Raw genomic sequence first — 27,545 nt, forward strand, 5'->3', positions numbered from 1 at the left:
TGCACATTCTTTCCTCTTATATAAAATTACACACAAAAATTGCACATACAATTACATGCTGTTTTGTTTTCTTACTTGCAATTGATTTTAACAGAAAGCAGGAAAGTTGTATTTATGGCTTATGATTAGAATTCTACTACGGAATCTGAATAGCCCAAGACTTCATAATTCTATTAATATATAGATTAAACTTTGCAAAATACTGTTGCTGAAACTACTATCCTCACAGATCCAGCAGCAGGCGAGGTTTCTCATAGCCCATATGCCAATGATCCCAACTGACTTCAATTTCCAATCAAGGTTTCGTTGGCAACAATGATAAACAAGGCTCCAGGTCAGATAGGGGGAAGGGGGGGGGGGAGATGGACAGACATATGAGGGAGGAGGAGGTGCAAAGAGGTAGGAGGGGAGGAGGGCACGAAGAGAGGGGGGGAGGTGGAGGTAGAGAAGGGGGAAGGAAGTGACGGACTCAATAAGTGAGAGGATGAGGGGGACAGAGAGTGTATGGAGAAGAAGATTTGGACGTATTGCCAATTCCCAGTCACATTTAGCAGCTGCAAAGCATTGCCAGCTTCATTAATCTTTTATAAATGCTAGAACCACACACTGAATTTCATAAAATGTATGATAAAAGTACTCAAAGATGTTACAAAATATATTTGACAAAATGAACAGTGTAATACGGGGCAAAGGGATGCGGCCCCTAGGGTACTGTATGACATTCCTTCCACACACAGAAAAGTTAAAGAAATCTTTTCGTGAAAAGAGAAGAAGCTTCAGGAACTTACTACAATATCCACTACCGCAACGTCGACCTTTTGGTCATTTTCCAGTGGTCACCGTTAAGAAAAAAAATAATGTGAGGCTCTATGGCTTGTGTCAAACCTTTGTCACATACGCTATTGTTATGTAATGGATAAGATAAAAATCCTCCAATATAAATTCGTGCTTACTGCATGACAGTAATGAACATCATTGTTGCTGATTGTGCAGAGACAATGCTGTATAAGGCATCATCATCTTCTAGGAGTGAATTTCGAGCTTAATTAAAGACATTTCCAAAATTTTATTGAACTTTACATGAATAAGCTGTGCTGGCTCATATTAATGCTAATGATGACACATTACATTCAAAACAATTAGGCTATGTTTATAATCATCACAACTGAAAACTTTTAAAATCCATTTAATTTAAAACATGTTTCTGTTCCCGACAAGCTTCTAATACGCATAACGCAGTCATTGCTTTGTATCTCCCCACCTGTGCCCAACAGTACTTACCTTCTGGTTGTCCTGGCTTCCGAACTTTATCCCACTGTTCTTGTCGAATCCTTCGTCGCTCCGCGAGTTCTGCTTCTGAGATAAAGCCTGAACTCATTCCGATTTGATGTTTCTTCCTTATGCTGCAAAGTGAAAATTCCGGCTTGTATGCATTTTATACAATGGTGATACGTCAGTTATTTTAAAAGTTTTAAAACAGGGTCCGTTTCAGAAAGACTCCTAGCTTTGTCGAAGAACTCGTTTGTGCACGGTTTATTGCAACATTCTAGTAAAAACAATAGTTATGGGGGTAGGGGCAGGGGAAATTAAGAACCAGTGCTTCTATTTACACTTTTAAACTTGGCACTAAATAATACACAATGTTTGCTTTATTAAAAACTTAATTTTGTCGGAACAGCTGGAAATAGCTAAACCGTTTCAGAATTCTCAAACGCAGTAGTGTTATTCATTCTTATTTTTTGCCTCCCTACAAATCTTATTAAAAATGTCTAGCCGTTTTTGCTGTAAATAAAATTACCCTTTCTCAAAACTCACTACATTCCAATCCTTTTCCTCACAACTTTTCAAACTCTCTGAACGAAAGATAACCCAGAGCATGGAGCGACATCTGCCTAATTAACACGTTAAAGAATAAATTCAAAGGCTAACGCTTTTTATAAGTTTATGGAATTTCAGACATTAAACATCTGAGATTTTTTACAAATTATGCGTTATTATCAGAAAATAATCTGTTGCATTTCGATACTTCCGAAACCTAAGATCATACAAGCATGCATTCTGTACGAACACCGGTACCCTAGACATCCGTCAGTACCGCAGTAGGCGTTGGGAGGTATTTGAAAAGTGTGAAATGGCATGAGACGCTGAAATCAGTAACGTTGTACTGTTGGTGACTTTATTATAACTATTAAGAAGCAAAGAATGAGGTAGTAGTTTTTGTTGCAGGTATGCACCAAAGAAGAAACGGGCTTTAGATTTCAAAATATACAAATTGTACAAAAAATATGACTTGATTGATTTTTGAACATAATGAAATCAATATAGAGTTACGAAAGGGGAACGCCACAACTCTCCATCATAAAACGCCATATAATAGCATAAATGTGTATGTACATTTAACAATTTTTCCTGGTCGTAATTTTCCTTTCTCTCTGGAAGCATGGCTTCAGGAAATCTAACGACTCATCCAAAAATTGCCACAACGTTTCCTTTGCAAGAGGAAATTGAGAACGGAAGGAACAGACACGTTGTCAGGTGCCAACGATGCCCGTCGAAGATTCTGAATCCAGGCATGGGTGTCTACAAGCAGGTTGAGGTACATGAATGAAACTTCACAGATGTTCTGTCACTAATATAGAAAACGTAATATTTACTATAATGTCATCTTCACCCTTTCTTTGTTCATTCACAAGTACTTTTCTTAAAGAGCATTGGTAGGCCTATATTAATTGTTACCCTGCTTCAGAAGATAAATTCTCCATATTGCATTAAATTCTTTTCTTGTTGGAGTGTCATTACAAGAAGTTATGCTGTAATAGTTATTTCCTGCTTGAGACCACAACAAATTCGACACAATGTAGGCTATTTAGCAAAAATTAAACCATATTCTGCATTCTAACAGTATTATATTCATATATTACCTGTTTAATTTTAGATCACTTTGATACACAGAATGATGTGATGTACCAGTTACAACGCAGGACTCCTATTCGGAAAGATTCAAACCACATGCAGAAACGGGGGAGAAGCCTCATTTTTTTTTAATCTTATGAAAAGGTTAGATTGCTGTCACCGTATAGTGGAGATGCTGAGTCACAGATAGGCACAATGAAAAGGCTGCTAAACAAGTAGGCTTACTTCCAAATTAGAAAAACACACACACACAGTCATGCAAATGCAACTTGCGCACATGGCCACTGTCTCTGGCTTCTGAAACCAGACTGAAGCTTACTTGCTTAGCATTCTTTTTGTTGTGCCTGCCTGTGATCCAGTATCTCCACTAGATGGTAAGTAACAATCTATTGTTTTCATAATATTGTCATTATTCCATCATGGATCTTCCATTGTTCAGAATTTTCTCAAATAGACTCAGTTAAATGCTAAACTAACTCTGCAAACATGTTACAGCTGCATATTATGCCATCCATCACTAACACCATTGATCTTTCTAATGGCTTTGATGTTCATAAGACATTGGTTAAAAAATAAAAGGTTGTACAGACAACAAGAAATATTTCTGGAAAATTGTGGTGCTTCCATTAAACATGTACTTAACAAGTTTCTTGTGCAGGCTATTCCTGCAGCAGCTGTATATAAATTTTGCAGTAATTCAGAAAATTACTTTTGGAGGCTGCACATGAAGTTTTCTTTTATTTATCGTGTACAACCATATACTTTCACCTTAGTTGCAAAGCATCTTCAGTGGGTGTCCTGAAATATTACATCATTTTTTCATTTACACATGCACCTTATCATTTGCACTTCTAGGTTATAGATTTAAAACAGTTTTTCAAGGTTTTTATAATAAAATGGAAAATTACTTACAGATCATCATCCAATCCATTACTTTTAAGCCAAAAAGCTTTCTGTTAGGCACCACATTGGTTGGAAGTTCCTTGTGGTCACTGTTTTCAACATATAACAATTTGACTGTCATTTTCAGTCCGTATAGTGTCATATGTGCACTAGATAAATAAAAAAAAGCTTAATGTGCAGCATGCAGTTAGGCATTTTCTTTTTTAAGAACTGTAATTTATCTATTTAATTTTTTAAGACTAAACTCTGGACATAAAAATGACTTCAGAACAGGTGAATGTAACACGTGGAGTTTCACAGAGATTGGTACTGGATCTGCTCTCATTTCTAAGGTACATAAATGATGGTCCAATGACTTTATAGGGCAGTTCAAATGCTGTAATTTACTGAAGACACAAGCATACTAATCAAGGTACAAACTCAATCCTAGCAGACACAGTTTAGATGATAGAATAACAGAACGCCAGATAGTTCACATCCAACAGCTTGTCACAAAGATACATTATGCAATTTCAAACAAACAATAATGAGCTTTTAACGTCAGAAGTAAATAGTCTTCACAGGTTTGCCACCTGATTACATTGTGCAAATTCCACAATATTTTCTCAGAGCAACTGTCAGACATCTTCAGGTGGTTCAACCTTGTTGGTGGCTAGGTGTATATTTGTGATATTCTGTGTAATATTGTGGAATTTGCTCTTCATGATCCGGTGGCAAATGTAAAGACTATATACAACATATCCGCCAGGATAGCTTGCAGAGTCACATCAGAAGTAAACCTTATCTTACACCAAATGAAGCACAATGTGAAAAATATGTTGGGGTCTTGCTGGATAACAAGTTAAAATGACATCAACACAGGGCTAATGTAATCAAGACGTAGCAAAGGGTATAGCAATCAGTTTTGCATGACTGTGAATTATTGCTCTACCCTTTACTGCTAGAAATATAATCGTGGGGAACATCTGCTTCCACATGGAATCAAACCTGATCTTATCAAGATCAGCCCCTGTATAATGCCTTCAGAAGCATCTCTCAAGGTGTTCACCTAAAGACAAGTGTGTTGGCTTATTTTGCACATTTTTCACTGCCTGATGTGTAATGAATTTTTATTCTGGAGAAGTGCACTTAAAATAGATTAAGTATTCAGCAGAATCAAGCAATAAGAATAGTGTGTAAAGTAGATAACCATGTATCATGCAGAAACAATTTAAGGATCTTTGAATTCCCACACTCACACCAGTACGTTTACCGATTAAGGATAAGGATTATTGTTGCTGATAAACTGAAATGGGACATACACTGTCACAATAGAAGACAAAAATAATTTTCTTGTAGACTTGATTTATTCATCCATAGATCATGAAGTCCAAAAGTACAAACATAATGAGGTATCTCGAACGGAATGACCTCCCTCCGTGCCAACTGACATTTATTCTGAAAGCATCAATCATGCGAAACCCAACTTGCACTTTTCTCGCATGACATATTGAAAGCTTTGGATCAAAGCAGGCAGGTAGATGCAGTATTTCTTGATTTCTGAAAAGCATTTAACTCAGAACCACAGATACATGTATTGTCAAAAGTACGATCAGATAGGATGTCAAGTGAAATTTGTTACTGGATTGAGGACTATTTGATAGGGAGAATGCAGCATGTTATCCTGGATGGAGAGGCATTGTCATATTTAAGAGTAACTTTGGTTGTGCCCCAGGGAAGTGTGTTGGGACCATTGCTGTTCATGTTGTATATTAATGACCTTGCAAACAATATTAATACTAAAATCCATTTTTTGTAGTTGTCTACAAGGGTGAGTCAAATGAAAACCTTAAATTTGTAATAACAAATCGAAATTTTGCACCATTATCCTGTAATTTGGTAAGCGTGCTACAAACAGCCTGCAGAATGGCCTGTAGGTGACAGCATAGTGCAGATGCACACATACCGTCGTAGTATCAGTATAAAGATGGCTGCCCCACTTGCGGCTTGCACCAGGGAAAAACAGCGTTCTGTTATTCGGTTTTTGCATAGTGAAGGTGTGAAACCTATTGAAATTCATCGACGAATGAAGGTTCAGTATGTTGATGCATGTTTGTCACAGCAGCAAGTCTACGAATGGAGTAGGAAGTTCGCAAATGGTGTGACTCCAGTGGAAGACGCTCCTTGTACAGGTCAGGCATAATGAGTTGACTCCACAGAAAGTTGCAGCAGTTGAAGCCATAGTGAAGGAAAACTGCCGAGTGACATTGAATGACATTGCAGCGTGTTTACAGATTAATTATTGGTCAGCACACCACATTGTTCATGATGTGCTCCAGTTTCACAAAGTGTCTGCAAGATGGGTGCCACGGCAGCTGACTCCTGAAATGAGAGAACAACGTGTTGATGCTTGTGAAGAACTTCTTCGGCACTTTGAACGAGAAGGTGATGGCTTCCTTGCAAGAATCATTACTGGGATCGAAACCTGGGTTCACTTCTACCAGCCGGAAACAAAGAGAGCAACCAAGGAATGGCGCCAATCCTCATCACCAAAACCAAAGAAGTTTCAGACAGAACCATCAGCAGGGAAGGTTATGCTGACTCTCTTTTGGGACGAAAAAGGCGTCATTTTGGAGCATTACGTGCTTAGTGACCACCGTCAGCTGTGCATCATACACAGATCTAAAAAATCATCTGCAGCTTGCAATCAAATCAAGCAACGTGGATTGCTGTCAGCAGGTGTTCTTTTGCAACATGACAATGCAGGGCCTCACACTGCCCGTACAACAGTTGGGTCATTCCATGTCAGTTCAACTAATGGCTCCAGCTCGTAGTCTCAGATTTGACTGAAATTCAGTACACTAATTCTACCATGTGTGGAACACTCGTGTACAAAGTATTAGTTTCCCCTGCCAATTAGTTCCAGAGTTATGACTTGTGAAACAAGGTGGCGTGACCCGGAAATTGCAACCTGCATCTGGCAATCTATCTTCAGACCCAACTTCAGGTCTCAATAGCTTTGGAACTATTCCACACAGTCCAGTGAATTTTTACAACCCAGTAACATCCATATGGAGAACACACTCCATGAATCAAAACACCAACAACATATTTCTGAGGGAAAATAAATTCCAAAATGTGATTTAAAAAATGTAATACTTTAAAAGGTACATATTGTAGGTGCCCTCTATGCCAAATATAATTCACTCAAAAAGGGTATAAATTTTTTTGTGGTAAGCTTAATGTGGCCTAAACACACACAGAACTCATCATGCCCATATCAGTCACAAAAACTAAGTTACATGCACATGAAAATACAAAAATTTGAAAAATTACCTGAAAAACATGGATTTTCGAAGTGTGGTAGCACAAAAGGGACAAGTGGTATCCAACCCAAATTTCACATACTGCGTAAGTAGACCATAATGATATATATATATCAAAATTTCAGCATGTTATTGCAAGACATTTGTGTACAATGGAAGTTGACAGATGTATTTGGTGATGTGGCCAATGTTCCAAAACACAATTTTGTAAAAACATATCGTAAACTGTTCTGCCTCTTCTTATCCTCTCCCACAACTGTTTAATCACTAAGCCACAACATATAGACAGATTAACACAACCTATCATTAATGTTTACTGCACCTTAACTGCTAAAAACCAGTCAATTGTGCTTCGAACAGAAGTTCTCCCACACTTTAGCTACTGTACTCTGTACATTTAGTGGCAAATTGTACTGTCTTCCTGACACTGTGATAGGAACTGGAACTGTCATGAGAATATGTTCAAAAGGAATCCAACACCTGTCTGCCAAACATGGCCAATGAAATGATCTTGCTGGTCCTATGAAGTTCACAAATACGTCACCTTCTGCTTCACAGCACCCTGCAACACATCCTAAGTACCATTTGTCATCATAAACAGCAATAACATAGCAACCTGGTTGTATGTTGCTGCTTTTGCTTCTGAATCCTGAGTCAAATACACTGTGAAGACACATGTTGTGCATGAACCTATAGCTATAACTGGACAATCTGCTCATCTGCACATTGTCAGAGTCCGCTGGAGAGGAGTGATGATGACTCCTTGCGCCTGCAACAGTTTTAACCTGTTCTAGTCTGCTTTTTAGCAACTCTTCAACTGATTTCACCTCATCTTTTGAAACATAGAATGATTGTATGCCCGAGATATTTTTCTGTACCCAGGTAAATAACTGAAGAGGTGTTAGAATGTGACCTTCTGTAGGGTGCTGCAGACTAGCTCGTGATGCCATGCGCTTAATGGTAGCACCAATACCATCACATAGATTTTTACCAATGACTTGTTGCGAAAAAATTCCGTTCTGCGTGAATCTGAAAATCATGGTGATGCATGCATAAATTTTTGAGATTTTTACAGTTTTTGTACTGACTAGCTGCCCATCGCTGAAGTATTTCGTGAAATGTATGTGAGGCAGCTTGTTTTTCACATATGCCATGAGAGTGCAAATGTGGGCATGAACTGCAACGGCATCATGAATTCAACAGTCACTAAAAACACACAGGTTCATGAGACACATCACCTGATTCACCTCTATAGTAAATCGCAAATGGCTGGAGAGTTGCTTGACTGTTGTCCCAATGATATCCTTGGATGGCATCTTGAACTATAAATGTATAATTTTCAGAAAAGTCTAGTATTACTATAATTTCATCTTGTTTCAAATTATCCTTACAAAACTGGAGATAAGCCAGTTGTGCTGTTGCTGTGAAGCTGTGTGTGGTCAGTTTGTCCATTTTTTGACAACACATTTCAACAAAATCTTCCACTGTACTTTGCTTTGTTTCAAGACTTGTGCGATCCATGTGTGTCCATTGTGTATAAGAAACAAGTTCGTCATCCATAAGGAGTTCACCATACAGTTTGTTCATCTGTTCTGCAAGATTTGCCTTACCAGGACACTTTTCACACCTGTGTATCATGCACTGGTAGGAACTGATGTCACACACTAGCAGCTTCATTGCACCTTTGTAATCCAGATCAGAATCCTTTATAGCAGCAAACATTAGCTTAGCATTTTGATGGGTCTCTCGTACACAAACATTGTGTGTGCCCCTTGCACTTACAGGTACAACCCATTGTTGCCGAAGATTGAAAAAAGATGATAAACCTACATTGGTATTGGGATACTTTTCCTTGAATTCTACTTATAGTTCTGATGTGTTTCATAGCAACAGTCTTTTTTGCATCTGTAAACGTACATTTCCCATTTTCACCATTACATAGTCTTTTTTTCCAGGCATTATTCAGCTGTAGTCATTATTTTCACAAAACTCCGACACTAGCACCTTTATTTCTGAACTCAATTGCTTACCCTGAACCTGCTGAAGTTGTGGAAGCACTCCTTGGTTTGCTTTTATTTTCCTAGCTTGCTTTACCATATATGTAGAAACATTGAATTCCTTTGTAGTGCAATGAATAGACCAGCTGTAAGGTGCAAGGGTAAGAATAGCTACTTTTTTCTGGCGTGTGGATATGGCACATTTTTCTTTCAAATCATGCACAATTTTGTTCAAATAAGAGCATTTCTGGCATGATTTCTATTCCTTTGGAGCAGATAGTTCTTCCTCTTCCACCATTAGTGTGTCAGCTATTTTGTGTTTTAATTCCATTTGAGCTTCGTGTAGTTTTCTTCTACCATAGCTGGGCCTGTCTCTTTTCCCAACTTTGTGTGTCTTCATGGGAGACAAACCAAGAGCAGTCACTGAAGTACTTAATTGCTCACCCGCTGTGATTGTAGGTGGCTGATACTTTTCGTCACTGTCATGTAAATTATCAGAATAGCCTTCACTTTTTTAGCAGTGTAACACACCTGGAACATAACATTTGTCCTGGTTTCATGTTAAGTCCCATGCACTGATTCACTTTCAATACTGATTTTATATCAATATCTGAGGCTACACTTCACTGTCTTCTTATGAAACCGAAATGGATCAAAACAACTTCTTTGTAGGAAAGAATACTTATCCAGAAACACTTTCATATGATAACAAACACTAAAGTTTCCTGGAACTGTACTTCTTGTGCCCACAGGGTGTATCCCAGATCTCCGTAGCAACAAATCTTGGTCAGATTCATCCAGATCATACAGTACAAAGCAAATGTCACATTTTGTTCCATATGTTGTTTTATGACATTCAGATGCTTGTGCTCTACCAATACTGCAACTTGTTTGAACAAAAGCACCACTAGTACACTCTTCTGCCTCCATCCTGACCTTCCACAACAGTACTGACCAGTCTGAACTAGAATCTTTATAAACATGAGTAACCTGTAATTGTTGCTTGTTTCCTTTGTTGTTCCTGCCTAACAATGACTCATTCTGACCCTGAAAACTACCATTGTTTAACTTTCTGTTGCCTAATGGTTCCAAACAATTGCTGCATCTTTATCTGAAACAAACTGTCTACATCATCACTATTACTTGCTAAATTGTGTTAAAAGAAACATAACCATATACATCTCTGTCAACTTTTATTGTACACAAATCCCTTGCAATAACAAGTTGAAATTTTGCCACAAATTATATTATGGTCTACTTGTTTGAAATTTCTGTTAGATACCACTTGTCCCTTTTGTGCTATCACACTTCGAAAATCCATGTTTTTCAGGTAATTTTTCAAATTATTATATTTTCGTGTGCGTGTAACTCTGTGTTAACTGATATGGGCAAGATGAGTTCTGTGTGTGTTTAGGCCACATTAAGCTTACCACAAAAAAATGTATACCCTTTTTGAGTGAATTGTATTTGGCATAGAGGGCACCTACAATATGTACCTTTTAACTTATTACATTTTTTAATCACATTTTGGAATTTTTTTATTTTCCCTCAGAAATATGTTGTTGGTGTTTTTATTCATAGAGTGTGTTCTCTAAGTGGATGTTACTGGGTTGTAAAATTTTCACTGGACTGTGCGGAATAGTTACAAAGTTATTAAGACCTGAAGTTGGGTCTGAAGATAGATTGCCAGATGCGGGTTGCAATTTCCGTGTCACGCCACCTTCTTTCACAAGCCATAATTCTGGAACTAATTGGTACTGTTGTACATGAGTGTTCCACACTTGGTAGCATTGGTGTGCTAAATTTCAGCCAAATCTGAGACTATCAGCTGGAACATTTTCTCAAATTGGTTGAATTGACATGGAATGACAAGTGTCTTCCTCGTCCACCATACTCACTGGACCTTGCCCCAAGTGCTTTCCATATGTTTGGAGCACTCGAAGACGCAATGGGAGGAAAGAAGTTCCTTTCTGATGAAGAGGTACGCCGCGCGGTGCATGAGTGATTGCGCGGACTACCAAAAGAATTTTATTCTAAAGGAATTTATGCATTTTGTAAGTGCTGGAGGACTTACATTGAGCGTGGGGGAGATTATGTTGAAAAGTGATACAGCTTTGTACCAATTCTGGAAAATAAATAGTATTTAAAAAAATATTTAAGGTTTTCATTTGACTCACCCTCGTATAATGAGGTACTATCTGAAAGAAGCTGCATAAATATTCAGTAAGGTTTTGATATTTCAAAGTGGTGCAGTGATCACAAAGGGAGAAAACATATTATCCTGTGACTATAATGTCAGTGAGTCACTGTTGGAATTAGCCAACTCATAGAAATATCTGGGTGCAACACTTCGTAGGGATATGAAATGGAATGATCACATAGGTTCAGTCATGGGTAAATCAGGTTTTTTAGACTTTGGTGTATTGTTAGAATACTGGGGAAGTGCAATCAGTCTACAAAGGAGATTGCTTACAAAGCACTCATGTGACCAGTTCCAGAATATTGTTTTGTGGGATCCATATCAAATACGACTAACAGGGGATATTGGATATATAAGAGAAGTTACTGCCCGCCATCCATGTGGAGCACGTGTTGGTCTCACTGCGGACTTCTAGACTGAGCCACACAACTGATTTCATCAAAGTGTACAGGCCTGAAGATGGCGTTGATGCAGTGTCGAAACTAGTAACTAAGTAAACATAAAATCTTAAGTACAGCTGGAGGAGTTTCATTTTTAATAAAAAATATAAGAAAAGGACCAGCAAGAGTGATCAGAGGTTTGTTTGATCCACTGGAAAGTGTCATGTAGATACTGAAGAAACTGCAGTGGCAGACTCTTGAAGATAGATGTAAACTATCCCGAGAAAGCCTGCTAATAAAGTTTCAAGAACCGGCTGTAAACCATGGCTCTAGGAATATACTACAATCCCCTACATATCACTCGCATAGGATTGTGAGGGATTAGAATAATTACAGCATGCACAGAGGTATTCGTTCATTCTTCCTGTGCTCCATACATGAATGGAATGGGGGGGGGAATCCTATTAACTCTTACAATGGGTCGTACCCTCTGTCATGTACTTCACAGTGGTTTCCCCCCTGCAGGCCCGGGGGTTAGAATTGGCCCAAGGTATTCCTGCTTGTTGTAACAGGCGAGTAAAAGGAGTCCCACCTTTTGGCCTTTATGTGATGGTCTTCTGTAGAGTTTGTAAGTAGGCTATTTATGTTTTCTTATTGGCAACGTTACATAGCGCTCTGTATGAAAATCACTGGCTGTGCTGTGTGCAGTCTGTGGCTAGTTTGCATTGTTGTCTGCCATTGTAGTGTTGGGCAGCGGCAGCTGGATGTTAACAGCGCGTAGCGTTGCGCAGTTGGAGGTGAGCCGCCAGCAGTGGTGGATGTGGGGATAGAAATGGCAGAGTTTTGATATTTGTAAGAATGGATGTCATGAACTGCTATATATATTATGACTATTAGGTAAATACATTGTTTGTTCTCTATTAAAATCTTTCATTTGCTAACTATGCCTATTTGCGCAAAAAAATATTGTGTGTCAGTTTAACTGCAGTCTTGTATAATTGTTCAAAGGGGACGTTTCAAGTTTGACCCATTTTTCAAAATTTTCCCAAATACCGAGCCAATTAGGGAAGGGCGCCTTACGTGGTGCAAAGTCTCCATTGTGCATTTAGAACTTTAGCCCACTTTCTCGTCCAGCAATTGCAGTCCCGCTCATCCTCCATATCTTAGGTGAGGACACCTTCCTGGTTGCATTTTCCTCCACCCACTATGCAGTGTCATTTTCTGCGCCCCCCCCCCCCCCCCCTGCGGGTCCGGGGTAAGAATAGGCCCGAGGTATTCCTGCCTCTCGTAAGAGGCGACTAAAAGGAGTCCCTCCCCCTCAAGGGGGTAGTTAGCGCCTGCGTCCGGAGACGGACAGTTCCACGACCTCTATTTGCAGTCATTTTGCTTTTTCACTTCTCGTTTCTTCCTTCCTTTGGTTGGTTCCTTTCTTTGCTCTTCTCCACCTCACTGTCTTCCTTACTCTTTCCCCTGCATAATCTCCTTGCCTTCTCATTGCCTTCTTCTCCTTGCCTCCTTCTCCTTGCCTTCTCATTGCCTTCTTCTCCTTGCCTTCTCATTGCCTTCTTCTCCTCGCCTTCTCATTGCCTTCTTCTCCTTGCCTTCTTTGGTCTCCGCCTCGGCGTTTGAGACACTGTCCTCCCTCTCCCTCTCCCTCTCCCTCTCCCTCTCCCTCTCCCTCTCCCTCTCCCTCTCCCTCTCCCTCTCCCTCTCCCTCTCCCTCTCCCTCTCCCTCTCCCTCTCCCTCTCCCTCTCCCTCTCCCTCTCCCTCTCCCTCTCCCTCTCCCTCTCCCTCTCCCTCTCCCTCTCCCTCTCCCTCTCCCTCTCCCTCTCCCTCTCCCTCTCCCTCTCCCTCTCCCTCTCCCTCTCCCTCTCCCTCTCCCTCTCCCTCTCCTTTTTCCTCTTCTTCCTTCCTCCCTGTGCGCGCCTGAAGGCCGACCCACGCGTTCGCACGCATAGCCGGTGACGGGGTAACGCGTAATTCCCCGCCCTGGGTAGACATGTAAGGCACGCGCGTACCCCCTGGTAAAGGCCAGGCCCGGGGAGGGGTGATTGCCTGAGCTGATACCTTCTGACCATGCCGATTGGTCCCTCCGTCTGTTTCTCGGGAGGTGTGACCTGAGGTGTAAACATTCACCTAAGGCGGGAGTGCCCTCTGAGAGGGTCCCCACAAGGAAGGAGCGCGCCATCGGAGACGCTGGCAATCATGGGGGATTCCTCCGCAATGGATTTCACTCCATCTCTCTCGACTTCTGCCCAAAAACGGAAACGTGACCAGCTACCAGTGACAAAAGTACTACCGCCTGCCCCACAGTTCCTCGTCGTTTCTCGATCTGAGGACGGAATGGATTTTTCCTCTGTCAACCCTTTCGTTATCCAGAAGGGCGTCGATGCCATAGCCGGATCTGTCAAATCCTGTACCAGGTTGCGTAACGGTACCTTATTACTCGAAACTGAGAGCGCCTTTCAGGCACAAAAACTGCTTCGGGCCACACTCCTGTACACATTCCCTGTCCGGGTGGAGGCTCACCGAACTTTGAATTCGTCTCGTGGTGTGGTCTATACTAGATCCCTCGACGGCTTGACTGACGAGGAGATTCAATCTTTCCTCGCTGAGCAGGGCGTGACGGCTGTCAATAGGGTCATGAAAAAGGTCAACAATGACCTTGTACCGACCCGGACACTTTTCTTGACCTTCGATAGTGTTCAGCTGCCATCATGCATCAAAGCGGGCTACGAGGTTATTTCTGTTCGCCCCTATGTCCCGACACCTACGCGCTGCTACCAGTGTCAGCGTTTCAATCACACTCGCCAGTCTTGTTCCAATGCAGATAAATGTGTCACTTGTGGCAGGGATGCCCATGAGGGTGACTGTCCACCCCCGTCTCCTCGTTGTGTGAACTGTCAGGGTGACCATGCCGCATCCTCCCGCGACTGTCCTGTCTATAAGGAAGAACGCTGTATCCAAGAAATTCGGGTCAAAGAGAAAGTGTCCACCTCGGCTGCTCGCAAGCTATTGGCTAGTAAGAAGCCCACGCTGCTCCCAGCGGGGAAATACAGTACTGTCCTCGCCTCTCCTCGGACTACCAGGGAGGTGGCAACCCAGACATGCGATCTGACCTTCAGCACCACGGTCGTCCGTTCGGCCAGTGCTAAGATCGCGCGGTCGACGTCTCCTCTTCGTCCCATCACCCCACATACACCAGCCCCTTCATCAGCTTCTGCTAAGACGAAGACCCAGAAGTCAGATGCACGGGCCTTCAAGAAGGAACCGTCCCGTGCAGACTTCCTACGTACCTCGACCTCCCAGCCTTTGTCCGGTATTTCCACCAAACGACCTTCCAAGAAGGCTAATAGGAAGCACAGTTCTCCTTCTCCGCCACGGCGCATTTCTTCTCCTGCGCCACCCAGCGGTTGCCGCCCCAGGCCGTCATCCATTTCGCCTGGCCGCACCACTGGTAGCCGAACATCTGGCCGTTCACCGGCGGAGGAAGCTCCCCCTCCCGGCCATCTTCCCAAGATGGCCGATGAACCTATAGACCCAATGGACGACGACTGTCCGCCTACTGATAGCGGCGGCAGTGCTCGCTCGAAGCCAGGTCCTCAGCGGCCTTCAAGGTGACCCCTTCTTTCATCTTCCCTTTTTTTTTATTTTTTATTTTTTTTCTTACGGTGGCACTTATTCACTGGAATATTCGCAGCATTCGCTCCAACCGAGATGACTTGAAGTTGCTGCTCCGCTTGCACCGTCCGCTCGTCGTAGCCCTCCAGGAAACGAAGCTATGCCCATGCGATCAAATTGCCTTGGCACACTACACCTCTGTGCGTTTTGACCTACCCCCTGTGGTAGGTATCCCAGCTCATGGAGGGGTTATGTTGCTGGTCCGGGATGATATTTACTACGATCCCATCACGTTGCACACCGGCCTGCAGGCAGTTGCCATCCGCATTACTCTCCCCACTTTTACATTTTCCATTTGTACCGTTTACACTCCATCGCCGTCTGCCGTTACCAGGGCAGACATGATGCAACTTATTGCTCAGCTACCTGCACCATTTTTGTTAACTGGAGACTTCAATGCCCACCATCCCCTTTGGGGCTCTCCAGCATCCTGCCTGAGGGGCTCCCTGTTAGCAGACCTTTTCAACCAGCTCAATCTTGTCTGCCTCAATACTGGCGCCCCTACTTTTCTTTCGGACACATCTCACACCTATTCCCATTTAGATCTCTCTATATGTACTCCCCAACTTGCACGCCGGTTCGAGTGGTATGCACTTTCTGATCCATATTCGAGCGACCATTTCCCGTGTGTTATCCATCTCCTGCAGCATACCCCCTCTCCGTGCTCGTCTAGTTGGAACATCTCCAAAGCAGACTGGGGCTCTTCTCTTCCAGGGCGACCTTTCAGGATCAACCATTCCCAAGCTGCGATAGTCAGGTCGCACACCTCACGGAAGTCATTCTCACTGCTGCTGAATATTCCATCCCTCACCCTACTTCTTCTCCACGTCGTGTACCAGTCCCCTGGTGGACCGCAGCATGTAGAGACGCTTTACGTGCTCGTCGACGTGCTTTACGCGCCTTTAAACGCCACCCTACAGTGGCGAATTGTATCAATTATAAACGATTACGTGCACAGTGTCGTCGTATTATTAAAGAAAGCAAGAAAGCCAGCTGGGCTGCTTTCACAAGCACCTTCAACAGTTTTACTCCTTCTTCTGTTGTCTGGGGTAGCCTGCGCCGGCTATCTGGCACTAAGGTCCACTCACCAGTTTCTGGCTTGACGGTCGCGAATGACGTCCTTGTGGCCCCTGAGGCTGTCTCCAATGCCTTCGGCCGCTTTTTCGCAGAGGTTTCGAGCTCCGCTCATTACCACCCTGCCTTCCTCCCCTGCAAACAGGCAGAGGAGGCTAGGCCACCTAACTTCCGCTCCTCGAATCGTGAAAGTTATAATGCCCCATTCACCATGCGGGAACTCGAAAACGCACTTGGCCGATCACGGTCCTCCGCTCCAGGGCCTAATTCTATTCATATTCAGATGCTGAAGAACCTTTCTCCTGCGGGTAAAGGTTTTCTTCTTCGTACTTACAATCGCATCTGGATTGAGGGACATGTTCCCGCATGCTGGCGCGAGTCTATTGTTGTCCCGATTCCTAAGCCGGGGAAGGACAAGCACTTGCCTTCCAGTTATCGACCCATCTCGCTTACCAGCTGTGTCTGTAAAGTGATGGAGCGAATGGTTAACTCTCGATTGGTTTGGCTGCTCGAGTCTCGACGCCTCCTTACCAATGTACAATGTGGATTTCGTAGGCGCCGGTCTGCTGTTGACCTTCTGGTTACCTTGTCGACTTTCATTATGAATAACTTCTTGCGGAAGCGCCCGACCGCGGCTGTGTTCTTTGATTTGGAGAAGGCTTACGACACCTGTTGAAGGGCGGGCATTCTCCGCACCATGCATACATGGGGCCTTCGCGGTCGCCTCCCTCTTTTTATTCGTTCCTTTTTAATGGATCGACAGTTCAGGGTACATGTGGGTTCTGTCCTGTCAGACACCTTTCGCCAGGAGAATGGGGTGCCACAGGGCTCAGTTTTGAGCGTCGCTCTCTTCGCCATAGCGATCAATCCAATAATGGATTGCCTCCCAGCTGATGTATCAGGCTCCCTTTTCGTGGATGATTTTACCATCTATTGCAGCGCGCAGCGTACGTGTTTCCTGGAGCGCTGTCTTCAGCATTCTCTTGACTGTCTTTACTCCTGGAGTGTCGCCAATGGCTTCCGTTTTTCTGCCGAGAAGACGGTCTGTATTAACTTCTGGCGCTACAAAGAATTTCTCCCACCGTCTTTACGACTCGGTCCCGTTGCTCTCCCATTCGTGGAGACAACAAAATTTTTGGGTCTTACATTTGACAGGAAACTTAGTTGGTCTCCACATGTGTCTTATTTGGCTGCCCGTTGTACCCGTTCTCTCAATGTCCTCCGTGTTCTCAGTGGTATGTCGTGGGGAGCGGATCGAACCATCCTACTTCGCCTATGTCGGTCGATCGTCCGCTCCAAGCTGGATTATGGGAGCTTTGTATACTTCTCTGCACGGCCATCCATCTTACGCCGCCTCAACTCCATACAACATCGGGGTTTACGACTTGCGATCGGAGCGTTTTATACTAGTCCCGTCGAGAGTCTTCATGCTGACGCTGGTGAGTTGCCACTCACCTACCGGCGCGATATACTGCTTTGTCGGTATGCCTGTCGGCTACTGGCAATGCCCGACCACCCGTCTTATCGTTCCTTTTTTGATGACTCTCTCGACAGTCAATACGGGTTGTATGTCTCCGCCCTGCTACCCCCTGGAGTTCGCTTTCGTCGCCTCCTTCAACACCTTAGTTTTTCACTCCCTGCCACCTTTCGAGTGGGCGAGAGCCGCACGCCACCTTGGCTCCAGGCTCAGGTTCGCGTCCACCTTGAACTCTGCTCGCTCCCGAAGGAGGTTACCCCCGATTCAGTCTACCACTCCCGTTTTGTCGAACTTCGTTCGAAGTTCATTAATATGACCTTCATTTATACAGATGGCTCTAAGACCAGTGACGGGGTCGGGTGTTCTTTTATTGTCGGGGCACAAAGTTTCCAATATCGGCTCCATGGCCATTGTTCGGTCTTCACAGCTGAGCTCTTTGCCCTCTACCAGGCTGTCCTTTACATTTGCCGCCACCGACATTCTGCATATGTCATCTGCTCCGATTCCCTGAGCGCTATCCAGAGCCTCGGTGATCCGTACCCGGTTCACCCTTTCGTGCACCGGATCCAACGCTCTCTTCAGCAGCTGGTGGACGTCGGTTCTCCGGTTAGCTTTATGTGGGTTCCTGGCCATGTCGGTATCCCTGGGAACGAAGCTGCATATGCCGCGGCCAAGGCTGCGGTCCTCCAGCCTCGGACAGCTTCTTGTTGTGTCCCTTCGTCAGATTGTAGCAGGGTAATTTGTCGGCACATTGTCTCACTGTGGCATGCCGATCGGGCTGCACTTCCAGACAACAAGCTTCGGACCTTGAAAGCTCTTCCCGTGGCTTGGACGTCCTCCTCACGCCCTTCTCGGCGGGAGGAGGTATTTTTGGCCCGGTTGCGAATTGGCCACTGCCGGTTCAGCCATCGCCATCTGCTGACGGCTGCGCCGGCGCCGTTCTGCCCATGTGGGCAATTGCTGACGGTCCGCCACATTTTAACGTTGTGTCCAGATTTTAACACCCTGCGTCTCGATCTTGGCCTGCCATGTACTGTAGAAGCCATTTTAGCGGATGACCCACGAGCAGCTGCTCGCGTTCTTCATTTTATCGATTTGACAACCCTCTCAAAGGACATTTGATTATGCTGTTTTCCTTTTTTAATCCTATGCCTGTCAGTATGTCTTTGATTGTGTTTTCCGTTTCGTTGCTGTTTTAAACTTGTGACTCTCGGTGCATTCCTAAAGTAGTCTGGGCGCTAATGACCGTTGACGTTGTGCGCCCTAAAACCACAAAAAAAAAAAAAAAAAAAAAAAAAAAAGAAGTCAGATGAGTAAACATCTCTCGTCTGGCTACAAGTGACATCTCCTCGTCATCTTCAATCGGATCTGGTGCGATGGCATCTTTTCATCGCAATGGCAGGAGAGCACCATCATTCCGGTGCTCGAACCCGGTAAAAACCAACTTGATGTGTATAGCTATCAGCCCATCAGCCTCACCAATGTTCTTTGTAAGCTGCTGGAACGTATGGGTGTGTCGGCGGTTGGGTTGGGTCCTGGAGTCATGTGGCCTACTGGCTCCATGTCAGGGCGGCTTCCGCCAGGGTCGCTTTACCACTGATAATCTTGTGTCCCTAGAGTGTGCCATCCGAACAGCCTTCTCCAGATGCCAACACATGGTTGCCACCTTTTTCGTTTTTCGAAAAGCGTACGACATGACCTGGGGACATCATATCCTTGCCACATTATACAAGTGGGGTCTCCAAGGCCCACTCCCGATTTTTATCCAGAATTTCCTGTCTCTTTGTTCTTTCCGTGTCCAAGTTGGTGCCTCCCATAGTTCCCCCATATACAGGAGAATGGGGTCCCGCAGGGCCCTGTATTGAGTGTGTCTCTATTTTTAGTGGCCATTAATGGTCTAGCAGCAGCTGTAGGGCCATGTGTCTCACCTTTTCTCTATGCAGATGACCAGCATTTCATACTACTCCACCAGTACTGGTGTTGCTGAGTGGCGCCTACAGGGAGCCATCCACAAGGGGCAGTCAGGGGCTCTAGCCCACGGTTTCCAGTTTTCGGCCGCAAAGTCATGTGTCTTGCACTTTTGTTGTCGTCGTACCATTCATCCAGAACCATATCTTTACCTTAATGATGATCCACTCACTATAGTGGAGACATATCGATTCGTAGGACTGGTTTTCAACACCTGATTGACTTGGCTTCCTCACCTTCGTCCGTTTAAGGAAGTGCTGGCAGAACCTCAATATCCTCCGCTGCCTGAGCAACACAAACTGGGGTGCAGATCGCTCTGCAATACCGCAGCTCTACAGAACTCTTGTTCAATCCTGCCTTGACTATGGGAGTCTGGTTTATGGTTCGGCGGCACCCTCAGCGTTGCATTTACTTGACCCAGTGCACCAGTGTGGCGTTCGCCTAGTGATAGGAGCTTTTAGGACGAGTCCAGTGACCAGCATCCTTGTGGAAACCAGAGTGCCTCCATTACAGGTTAGGCGTGTACAATTGCTGGCCAGTTATGTTGCTCATATTCTTAGTTCTCCTGAGCATCCGAATTACCGTCTCCTTTTCCCATCCACAGTGGTTCATCTCCCACATCGGTGGCCCAGTTCAGGGCTTCCAATTGCAGTTTGTGTCCGATCCCTTCATTCTGAACTGGAGTCCTTGCCTTTACCACCTTTACTTGAGGTCCATTCACTTACACCTCCGTGGTGTACACTTAGGCCGCAGCTTAGCCTGGACCTTTCACATGGCCCTAAGGACTCATTTAACCCTGTAGCTCTCCACTTCCATTTCCCCTTAATTCTTGACAAGTACTGAGGCCACGAAGTGGTTTACACCGATGGCTCGATGGCTGATGCTCACGTTGGCTTCGCATATGTCCATGGAGGACATATTGAATAGTGTTCCTTGCCCAATGGCTGCAGTGTTTTCACTGCCGAACTGGTGGCTATATCTCGTGCTCTTGAGCACATCCGTTCATGCCCTGGGGAAGCGTTTCCTCTGTGTACTGACTCCTGGAGCAGCCTACAAGCTCTCGACCAGTGCTACCCTCACCGTCCTTTGATAATGACCATCAAGGAGTCCATCTATGCCTTGGAATGGTCTGGTCGTTCAGTGGTGTTTGTCTGGACCCCAGGTCATGTTGGATCCCAGACAATGAACTTGCCGACAGACTGGCCAAACAGGCTACGCGGAAACTGCTTATGGAGATTGGCTTCTCTGCAGAGGACCTGCGTTCAGTACTACAATCCAAGGTTTTGCGGCTTTGGGAGACGAAATGGGATAACCTCAGCACGCACCACAAACTGGGTGCCATTAAGGAGACTAAAAATGTGTGGCAGTCCTCCATGTGGGCCTCTCATAGGGACTCTGTGGCTCTCTGACGGCTCCGCATTGGCCGCGCTTGGGTGACACACTGCTACCTTCTGCGCGTGATGACCCACCTCAGTGTCGGTGAGGCGCATGACCGACAGTGGTCCATATCTTGGTGAGCTGTCCTCGTTTGGCTGCCCTGCGACAGGCTCTTCAGTTACTGGACTCTTTGCTATTGATTTTAACTTACAATGCCTCATCGGCTAATTTAGTTTTATGTTTTATATGCGACGGTGAGTTTTATCATTCTATATAAGTTTTAGCACATGTTCTTTGTCCTTTTGTGTTCTCCACTCTAATGCTTTTAGGGCGGATGTTTTAATGTGTCGCAGAGTGGATGGCTTTTCCTTTTTATTCTCATAGTTAGTCCAGCCACTTTTTGTCCATAGTAGTGTTGGTTGTCCTTCTGTTGTTCTCCCGGTTCTTCCTTTCTCTTGTTATTGTGCTGTATGTCTCCTTTCTTTTCTTTTTTCCGTTGTGTACCGGTAATTATTTTACTGAGAACAAGGGACCGATGTCCTCAGTTTGGTAACCCCCCCCCCTCTTTCAAACCAACCAACCAACCCCCCCCCCCCCTCCTCGGGGTTCTCCCAGTACCGGTCAGAGAGGTGCTCACTTGGCTTTGGCTGACCTTAACCTACTTAACCTCTTCTGCCTTAACACTGGAGCACCCACTTTCCTTTCTGACTCCTCACACACCTACTCCCATTTGGACCTATCCTTTTGCACTGCCCAGCTTGCCCATTGTCTTGAGTGGTCTGTTCTTTCTGACACATACTCGAGCAACCATTTTCCATGTGCTCTTCGTTTACTGACTCCTACCCCACCCGCATGCACGCCCATATGGCAGCTTAAAACACCTATACATACGTTGTGCCAAATATGACTTTAACATACAATAAGCATTACCCTCTGGGAGGAATTTTGAATTGTTTGACCGTGCGTTAACCTAATGGACAGAGGGTATTGAACATAAGTTTCATTACTATGGCAATTAATAGATAACTGAAAGACTTTAATTTAGGAAGTAATGTAAGTAGTGAAAGTTTTCATGAATGGAATAATAAACGGTCACCAGTCTAATTAGGCATAATAATGTGGGACATTAAGTTCAAAGAATTTATATATAATTTTGCAAAAAGGACTTTCATTCTTTTTCTCTTCATAAAGTGCAGTGAACACACACGATTACCAGACGAACTAAACAGTGTATAGCAGTAATTATCATTTGCATAAATTGGCTATCACAGAAAGATAAATGGCACTTTATTCCTATTGATAATAATTACTATCTCAATCATTAATTAATTCAGCACCAGAATGTTATCAAAGACATCATTAGATGAAGTGAGCATGACAAGAGTCCTGGTTTAACTAACACACAAACATCACAAATGCAATAAATTAACACAGTACAAACACTTTTTCACACTCTTTTTTTATGGAACTACTTCAGCTTCCTTTTGCCAACGCAGTATTCAATTTCAATTCCTCATAATAGAAAAGAATATAGTGGGGCCCATAAACTATTATGTACTCTGCAGGCAAATTCTGTAACTATTTCAGAGACAAATTGCATTACACTAATGTGGATTTCTAACCCCACTGGAATTTGTTTGTATTTCAACACTATATAGCAATTTGCTCAAATGTTATTCTCAAATAAAACCTCAGAATTAGTTTATGGTAATAGTCAAGGCAAAAATCAAATTTCCTGTAAGTCAAATTATGTGCCTTTTTCATTACCTTGAAGCAGGTGGTTTAACTAGCAACATTTATACACTTTAACACTAAAACTTTGGCACATTTAGATCAGAAACAATTCAATGGTCATTCAGAAACAGGATACTCGGTCTTTTGCACGTTTAGGCAAGAGCAGCATATTACAGTTAAAACCACATCCAAGGCAATTTCAACATAAATTAAATCAGCTTCCGAATGCCTCACTTGGCACCCACGGTATTGACACACACACACAATAAACTTCCACTTTCCCTCTGACAATGAAAGATCTTAACTAGTACAGAACAATCACTTCAAAGTTACATACACATAATTACATAGCATGACCTACTTAGTATTGATAAGGGAGACTGGCAGCTTCACTACTCCCTGGTGACCTTCGCAGAACAGGATTTACCCAGTTGTGATGACCAAGTGGACTATCTCACAAACATTATCCTTACTGCTGCAGAACGTTTCATTCCTCACACTTCCTCTTTACCACATCGTGTTCCAGTCCCTTGGTGGACTGAGTCATGCTGTGATGCAATTCACGCACGGAGATGTGCTCTCTGCGTTTTTAACTGTCATCCTATGATGGCAAACTGCATTCCTTATAAACAGATGCATGCAAAGTATTGTTGCGTTCTTCGGGATAGCAAACAAGCTAGCTGGCTTTCATTCACTGGTTCTTTTAACAGTTCCAACCCTTCCTTTGTCATGTGGGCCAGCCTCCATTGGCTCTCTGGGACCAAGATCCATTCCTCAGTTTCTGGCCTGACAGTAGCAGATGATGTTATCATGGACCCTATTGCTATCTCCAACACCTTGGGCCACCATTTTGCGGAAGTTTGGAGCTCTTCGCAACTATCACCCCGCCTTCCTCCATTGGAAACGAGTGGAGGAGGCTTGGGCGATACCCTTCTCTTCTCCAAATCGTGGGTGCTACAACGCTGCCTTTATTATGAGGGAGCTCGATCGTGCTCTCAGTTCATCCCAATCATCCGCCCAAGGGCCGGACACCATCCACATTCAGATGTTGCAGCACCTTTCTCTTGCGGGCAAGCACTTTCTGCTTAACACGCACAACCGCATCTGGGCAGAGGGCACATTTCCCGGATGCTGGTGTGACACCACTGTCATACCTATACCTAAGCCCAGCAAGGACAAAAACCTTCCTTCTAGCCACTCTTACCAGTTGCGTTTGCAAGGTGATGGAATGTACGATTCATGCCCGGCTGGTATTGTGGCTCGAGTCTCGCAATTTACTGATGAATGCACAATTTGGATTTCAACACAGAGTTCTGCAGCTGACCATCTTGTTACTTTGTCCACCAATGTCATGAATGGCTTTCTGCGGAAATCCCCGACTGTGGCCATGTTTTTCGATTTCGAGAAGGCCGACGGCACCTGCTGAAGAACTGGTATCGTCCATACTCCTTACATGTGGGGCTTCCGTGGCCGCCTGCCCTGTTTCCTTCAGGCGTTTTTACAAGATCGAGTTTCCAAGGTGCATGTGGGTTCAGCCTTGTCGGACAGCTTTATCCAGGAAAACAGTGTGCCTCAAGGTTCTGTCGTGAGTGTCTTCCTCTTTGCTATCGCCATTAACCCTATCACACCTTGTCTCCCACCAGGCATCTCCACCTCCCTTTTTGTTGACGATTTTGCCACCTATTGCAGCCCTCCATGGACCCGTCTCACTGAGCAGCATCTTCAGTGCTGGCTTGATAGTCTTTACTCCTGGAGAATCGACTTCCTTTGCAGCAGTTATGCATGCCTTGTGTCTGCCATGCGTGGCCACCTCTCCTATGCCTCCTTCTTTGATGATTCCTTCGACCGTCAGTATGGGGCTCGTCCCTCTTCTCTGTTACCTCCTGGAGTCTGCTTTTGCCACTTGCTATGGCGGCTTAATTTCACACTACCTGCAACTTTCCCAGTGGGTGTGAACCCTTTACCACCTTGGCTTCGTGAAGCAGCCCATGTTAACCTTAGCCTTCATTCACTTCCTAAGGACGCTACTCCAGCCTCAGTCTATCGCCTCCAGTTTCCCATCCTTCATGTGGAATTTGACGATAGTACCTTTGTCTACACTGATGGCTTTCAGACTGATCATGGGGTCGGGTGTGCCTTCGTCATTGGCACCCATGCCTTTAGATATTGGCTTCCGGTACACTCGTGAGTATTTACAGCCAAGCTCTTCGCCTTGTATCAGGCGACGGAGTACATCTGGCGACACAGCCTTTACAATTGTGTCCTCTGCTCAGACTCATTCAGTCAGTCCCCTCCAAAGTCTGTGTGTTCATCCCTTAGTGCAGTGGGTCCAGGAAAACTGTCACTTGCTCACTCTTCGTGGAGCCAGTGTCATGTTTCCGTGGGTCCCTGGTCTCGTCGGTCTGCCAGGAAATGAGGCTGCTGACGAGACTGCAGTCCTTGTACCTCAGCCCGTGAGTACCAATATTCCCTCTGATGATCTCTGTGTTGCCGTCTGTCAGGAGGTAGTGTCCCTTTGGCATCGCCAATGGTCCTTCCTTCACAGGAATAAGCTTCAGTGTATTAAGCGTCTCCCAGCACCTTGGACGACCTCCTCGTGGCCCTCCCACCAGGAGGAGATTATTTTAACTCGGCTACGTATTGGGCACTGCCTTTTTAGCCATCGTCATTTGCTAAGTGGCACTACACTACCACTTTGTACACACTGTGCCCAAATTTTAACTGTCCACCACTTCCTGCTGGAATGCCCTTTTTCTAACAATTTATGTTCCAGTTTGGGTTTGCCGTCTGATTCATCAGCTGTTTTAGCGAATGACGCACAGGCTGTCGACCGCGTTTTACTTTTTATCCACCGAAGCAATATGTCGAAGGCCATTTAATTTTTAGTTCTGGACCTCCATTTCTGTATGGTGTTTTTTTAGACTGTTTTCCATGAGCCTGTTTTTAGCTGTCTCCTATTCCATCCACAGGAACTGACGTATAGTTGTTTAACTCCTCTGTGTTGTGTTCTATAGTTTTGACTTGGGTGCATATGACTGCAGTTGTTTTTGCACCCTAAAGCAAAACAAAACAAATGGCCGACATGCCAGGTGGCCTTTGCTGTGGCTGGATGGTGCCCATGGGGAGAGCCTCTGATAAATGGATGGTATCAGGGCAGATGCTTGGCGCATGAAGCGTATCAAGCTGCAAAAATATGGCTGTCTCTTCGAATAGTGAAGGATCATTGAATGCTGCTTTCTATGACCTGGCAGCCTTCCCTTCCCTGCTGCACCATGGGAGGAGGACCAGGCTCACAGTCTTGGGATGAAACACTTTCTGTGCTACCTCATCTGTACTATTGTGGATGGGGACACACTCATCGCCAAAAAGCCATTTTTTTGTGGAGAATATCAAGGACAAGTTTGGTGTAGTGGAGTCTCTTAGTGAGATGCGGTTGGTCTCTCTGTTCATCAAAGTCTCTTCTGTTGCCCAATCTGCAGCTCTTTGTGCTTGTGATTGTCTTAGCAATATCCCAGTGTCTATTACTCCTCACCAACCTCTGAATACGGTCCAGGGAGTGATTTTTCATAGCGACCTCATCCAGCAAACTGATGGGGAACTCTGGGCTAATCCGGAGTGACACACATTCATTTTGTTAGATGTGTGCAGAAGGGTCACAGAGACAACTGCACCAATACCGACACCTTCATTCTGGCTTTAGAGAGGGATACCCTCACAGAGAAGGTCGAAGTTGTGTGCTACAGATGTGACGTGAAGCTGTAAGTCCCACCACCCATGAGGTGCTTTCAGTGCGTGCATTTTGGGCATACGTCTTCCCAATGTACGGCAGACTCTCTGTGTGCTGACTATGGTCACCCACTCCATGAGGAAAGCCCCTGTGTTTCACCACCTGTGTGTGGCAATTGTCATGACTGCCACCCCTGTCGCTGGCTGGATGGCCCAGCTTACAAGAGAGAAAAGGAGATCCAAGAGTAAAAGTACCTTGATTGCCTGTCTTATACTGAGGCTCGCCAAAAGTATGAGAGACTCCATCTAGTGTCACTATTTTCCACTCTTGCCTCTGTTACATCCTTTCTCCCGCCTACCTCTTCATTACCCCAGCCCCATGCCCCTCTCCCTCCGCCTCCCATGCAGTTCCCACGACTTCCCATCTGGGACCCCTCTCCCGGTATCTCTAAGGTTGGAAGACTTCTACCATAACTCGGCCACGAGACACACCATCTGTGCACCTCAAGATCACCTGCTCTCTTTCGGTTCCAGATCTTGCAGATGCCTGTACTCCCTCTGTGCCCTGCCCCCCTTCTCCACTGAAAGAGGAGAAGGAGAAGAAGAAGTAGTCCCAAGACAAGGCCCACCTGGTTCCCGCGGAGGTGCCATCTCCCCCCTCCAAATCTGAGTCTGACATCTTATTTATGGATGTCTCCCCATCCTTGCCGGTGATGACCACTGACTGTGTGACATGGCTTCTTTATGTCTAACCTTGACTCTTGCCACACAATCATCCAGTGGAACTGCAATGCATACTATTGTCACCT

The 27,545-nt window shown here is 44.6% G+C and overlaps 2 protein-coding genes across 6 annotated transcripts in view; one reads left to right on the forward strand and one right to left on the reverse strand.

The window, feature by feature from the left end:
* LOC126195447 (PSME3-interacting protein) overlaps window positions 1-1,938 on the reverse strand; it is a 137,979-nt gene extending 136,041 nt beyond the window's left edge. For 4 of the 5 annotated variants that reach the window (XR_007538609.1, XR_007538608.1, XM_049934074.1 and 1 more), the window contains exons 1-2: window positions 1,799-1,938; window positions 1,282-1,403 (exon numbers count right to left, since the gene is read on the reverse strand). Coding sequence is in view for 3 of the 5 variants with exons in the window: in XM_049934074.1 (XP_049790031.1) it covers window positions 1,282-1,403; window positions 1,799-1,878 (202 nt within the window). In the remaining 2 variants the exon portion in view is untranslated. The remainder of the gene's footprint in view (window positions 1-1,281; window positions 1,404-1,798) is intronic. The other variant, XM_049934075.1, reaches the window with a different exon arrangement.
* An 84-nt stretch (window positions 1,939-2,022) lies between these two features.
* Window positions 2,023-27,545, forward strand: part of LOC126195448 (guanine nucleotide exchange factor MSS4) — a 45,541-nt gene continuing 20,018 nt past the window's right edge. The window contains exons 1-2 of the mRNA XM_049934076.1: window positions 2,023-2,226; window positions 2,440-2,596. Of these exons, the coding sequence (XP_049790033.1) occupies window positions 2,441-2,596 (156 nt within the window). The 5' untranslated portion in view covers window positions 2,023-2,226; window position 2,440. The remainder of the gene's footprint in view (window positions 2,227-2,439; window positions 2,597-27,545) is intronic.

Source organism: Schistocerca nitens, chromosome 7, assembly GCF_023898315.1.
Source record: "Schistocerca nitens isolate TAMUIC-IGC-003100 chromosome 7, iqSchNite1.1, whole genome shotgun sequence".
NCBI lineage: Eukaryota > Metazoa > Arthropoda > Insecta > Orthoptera > Acrididae > Schistocerca > Schistocerca nitens.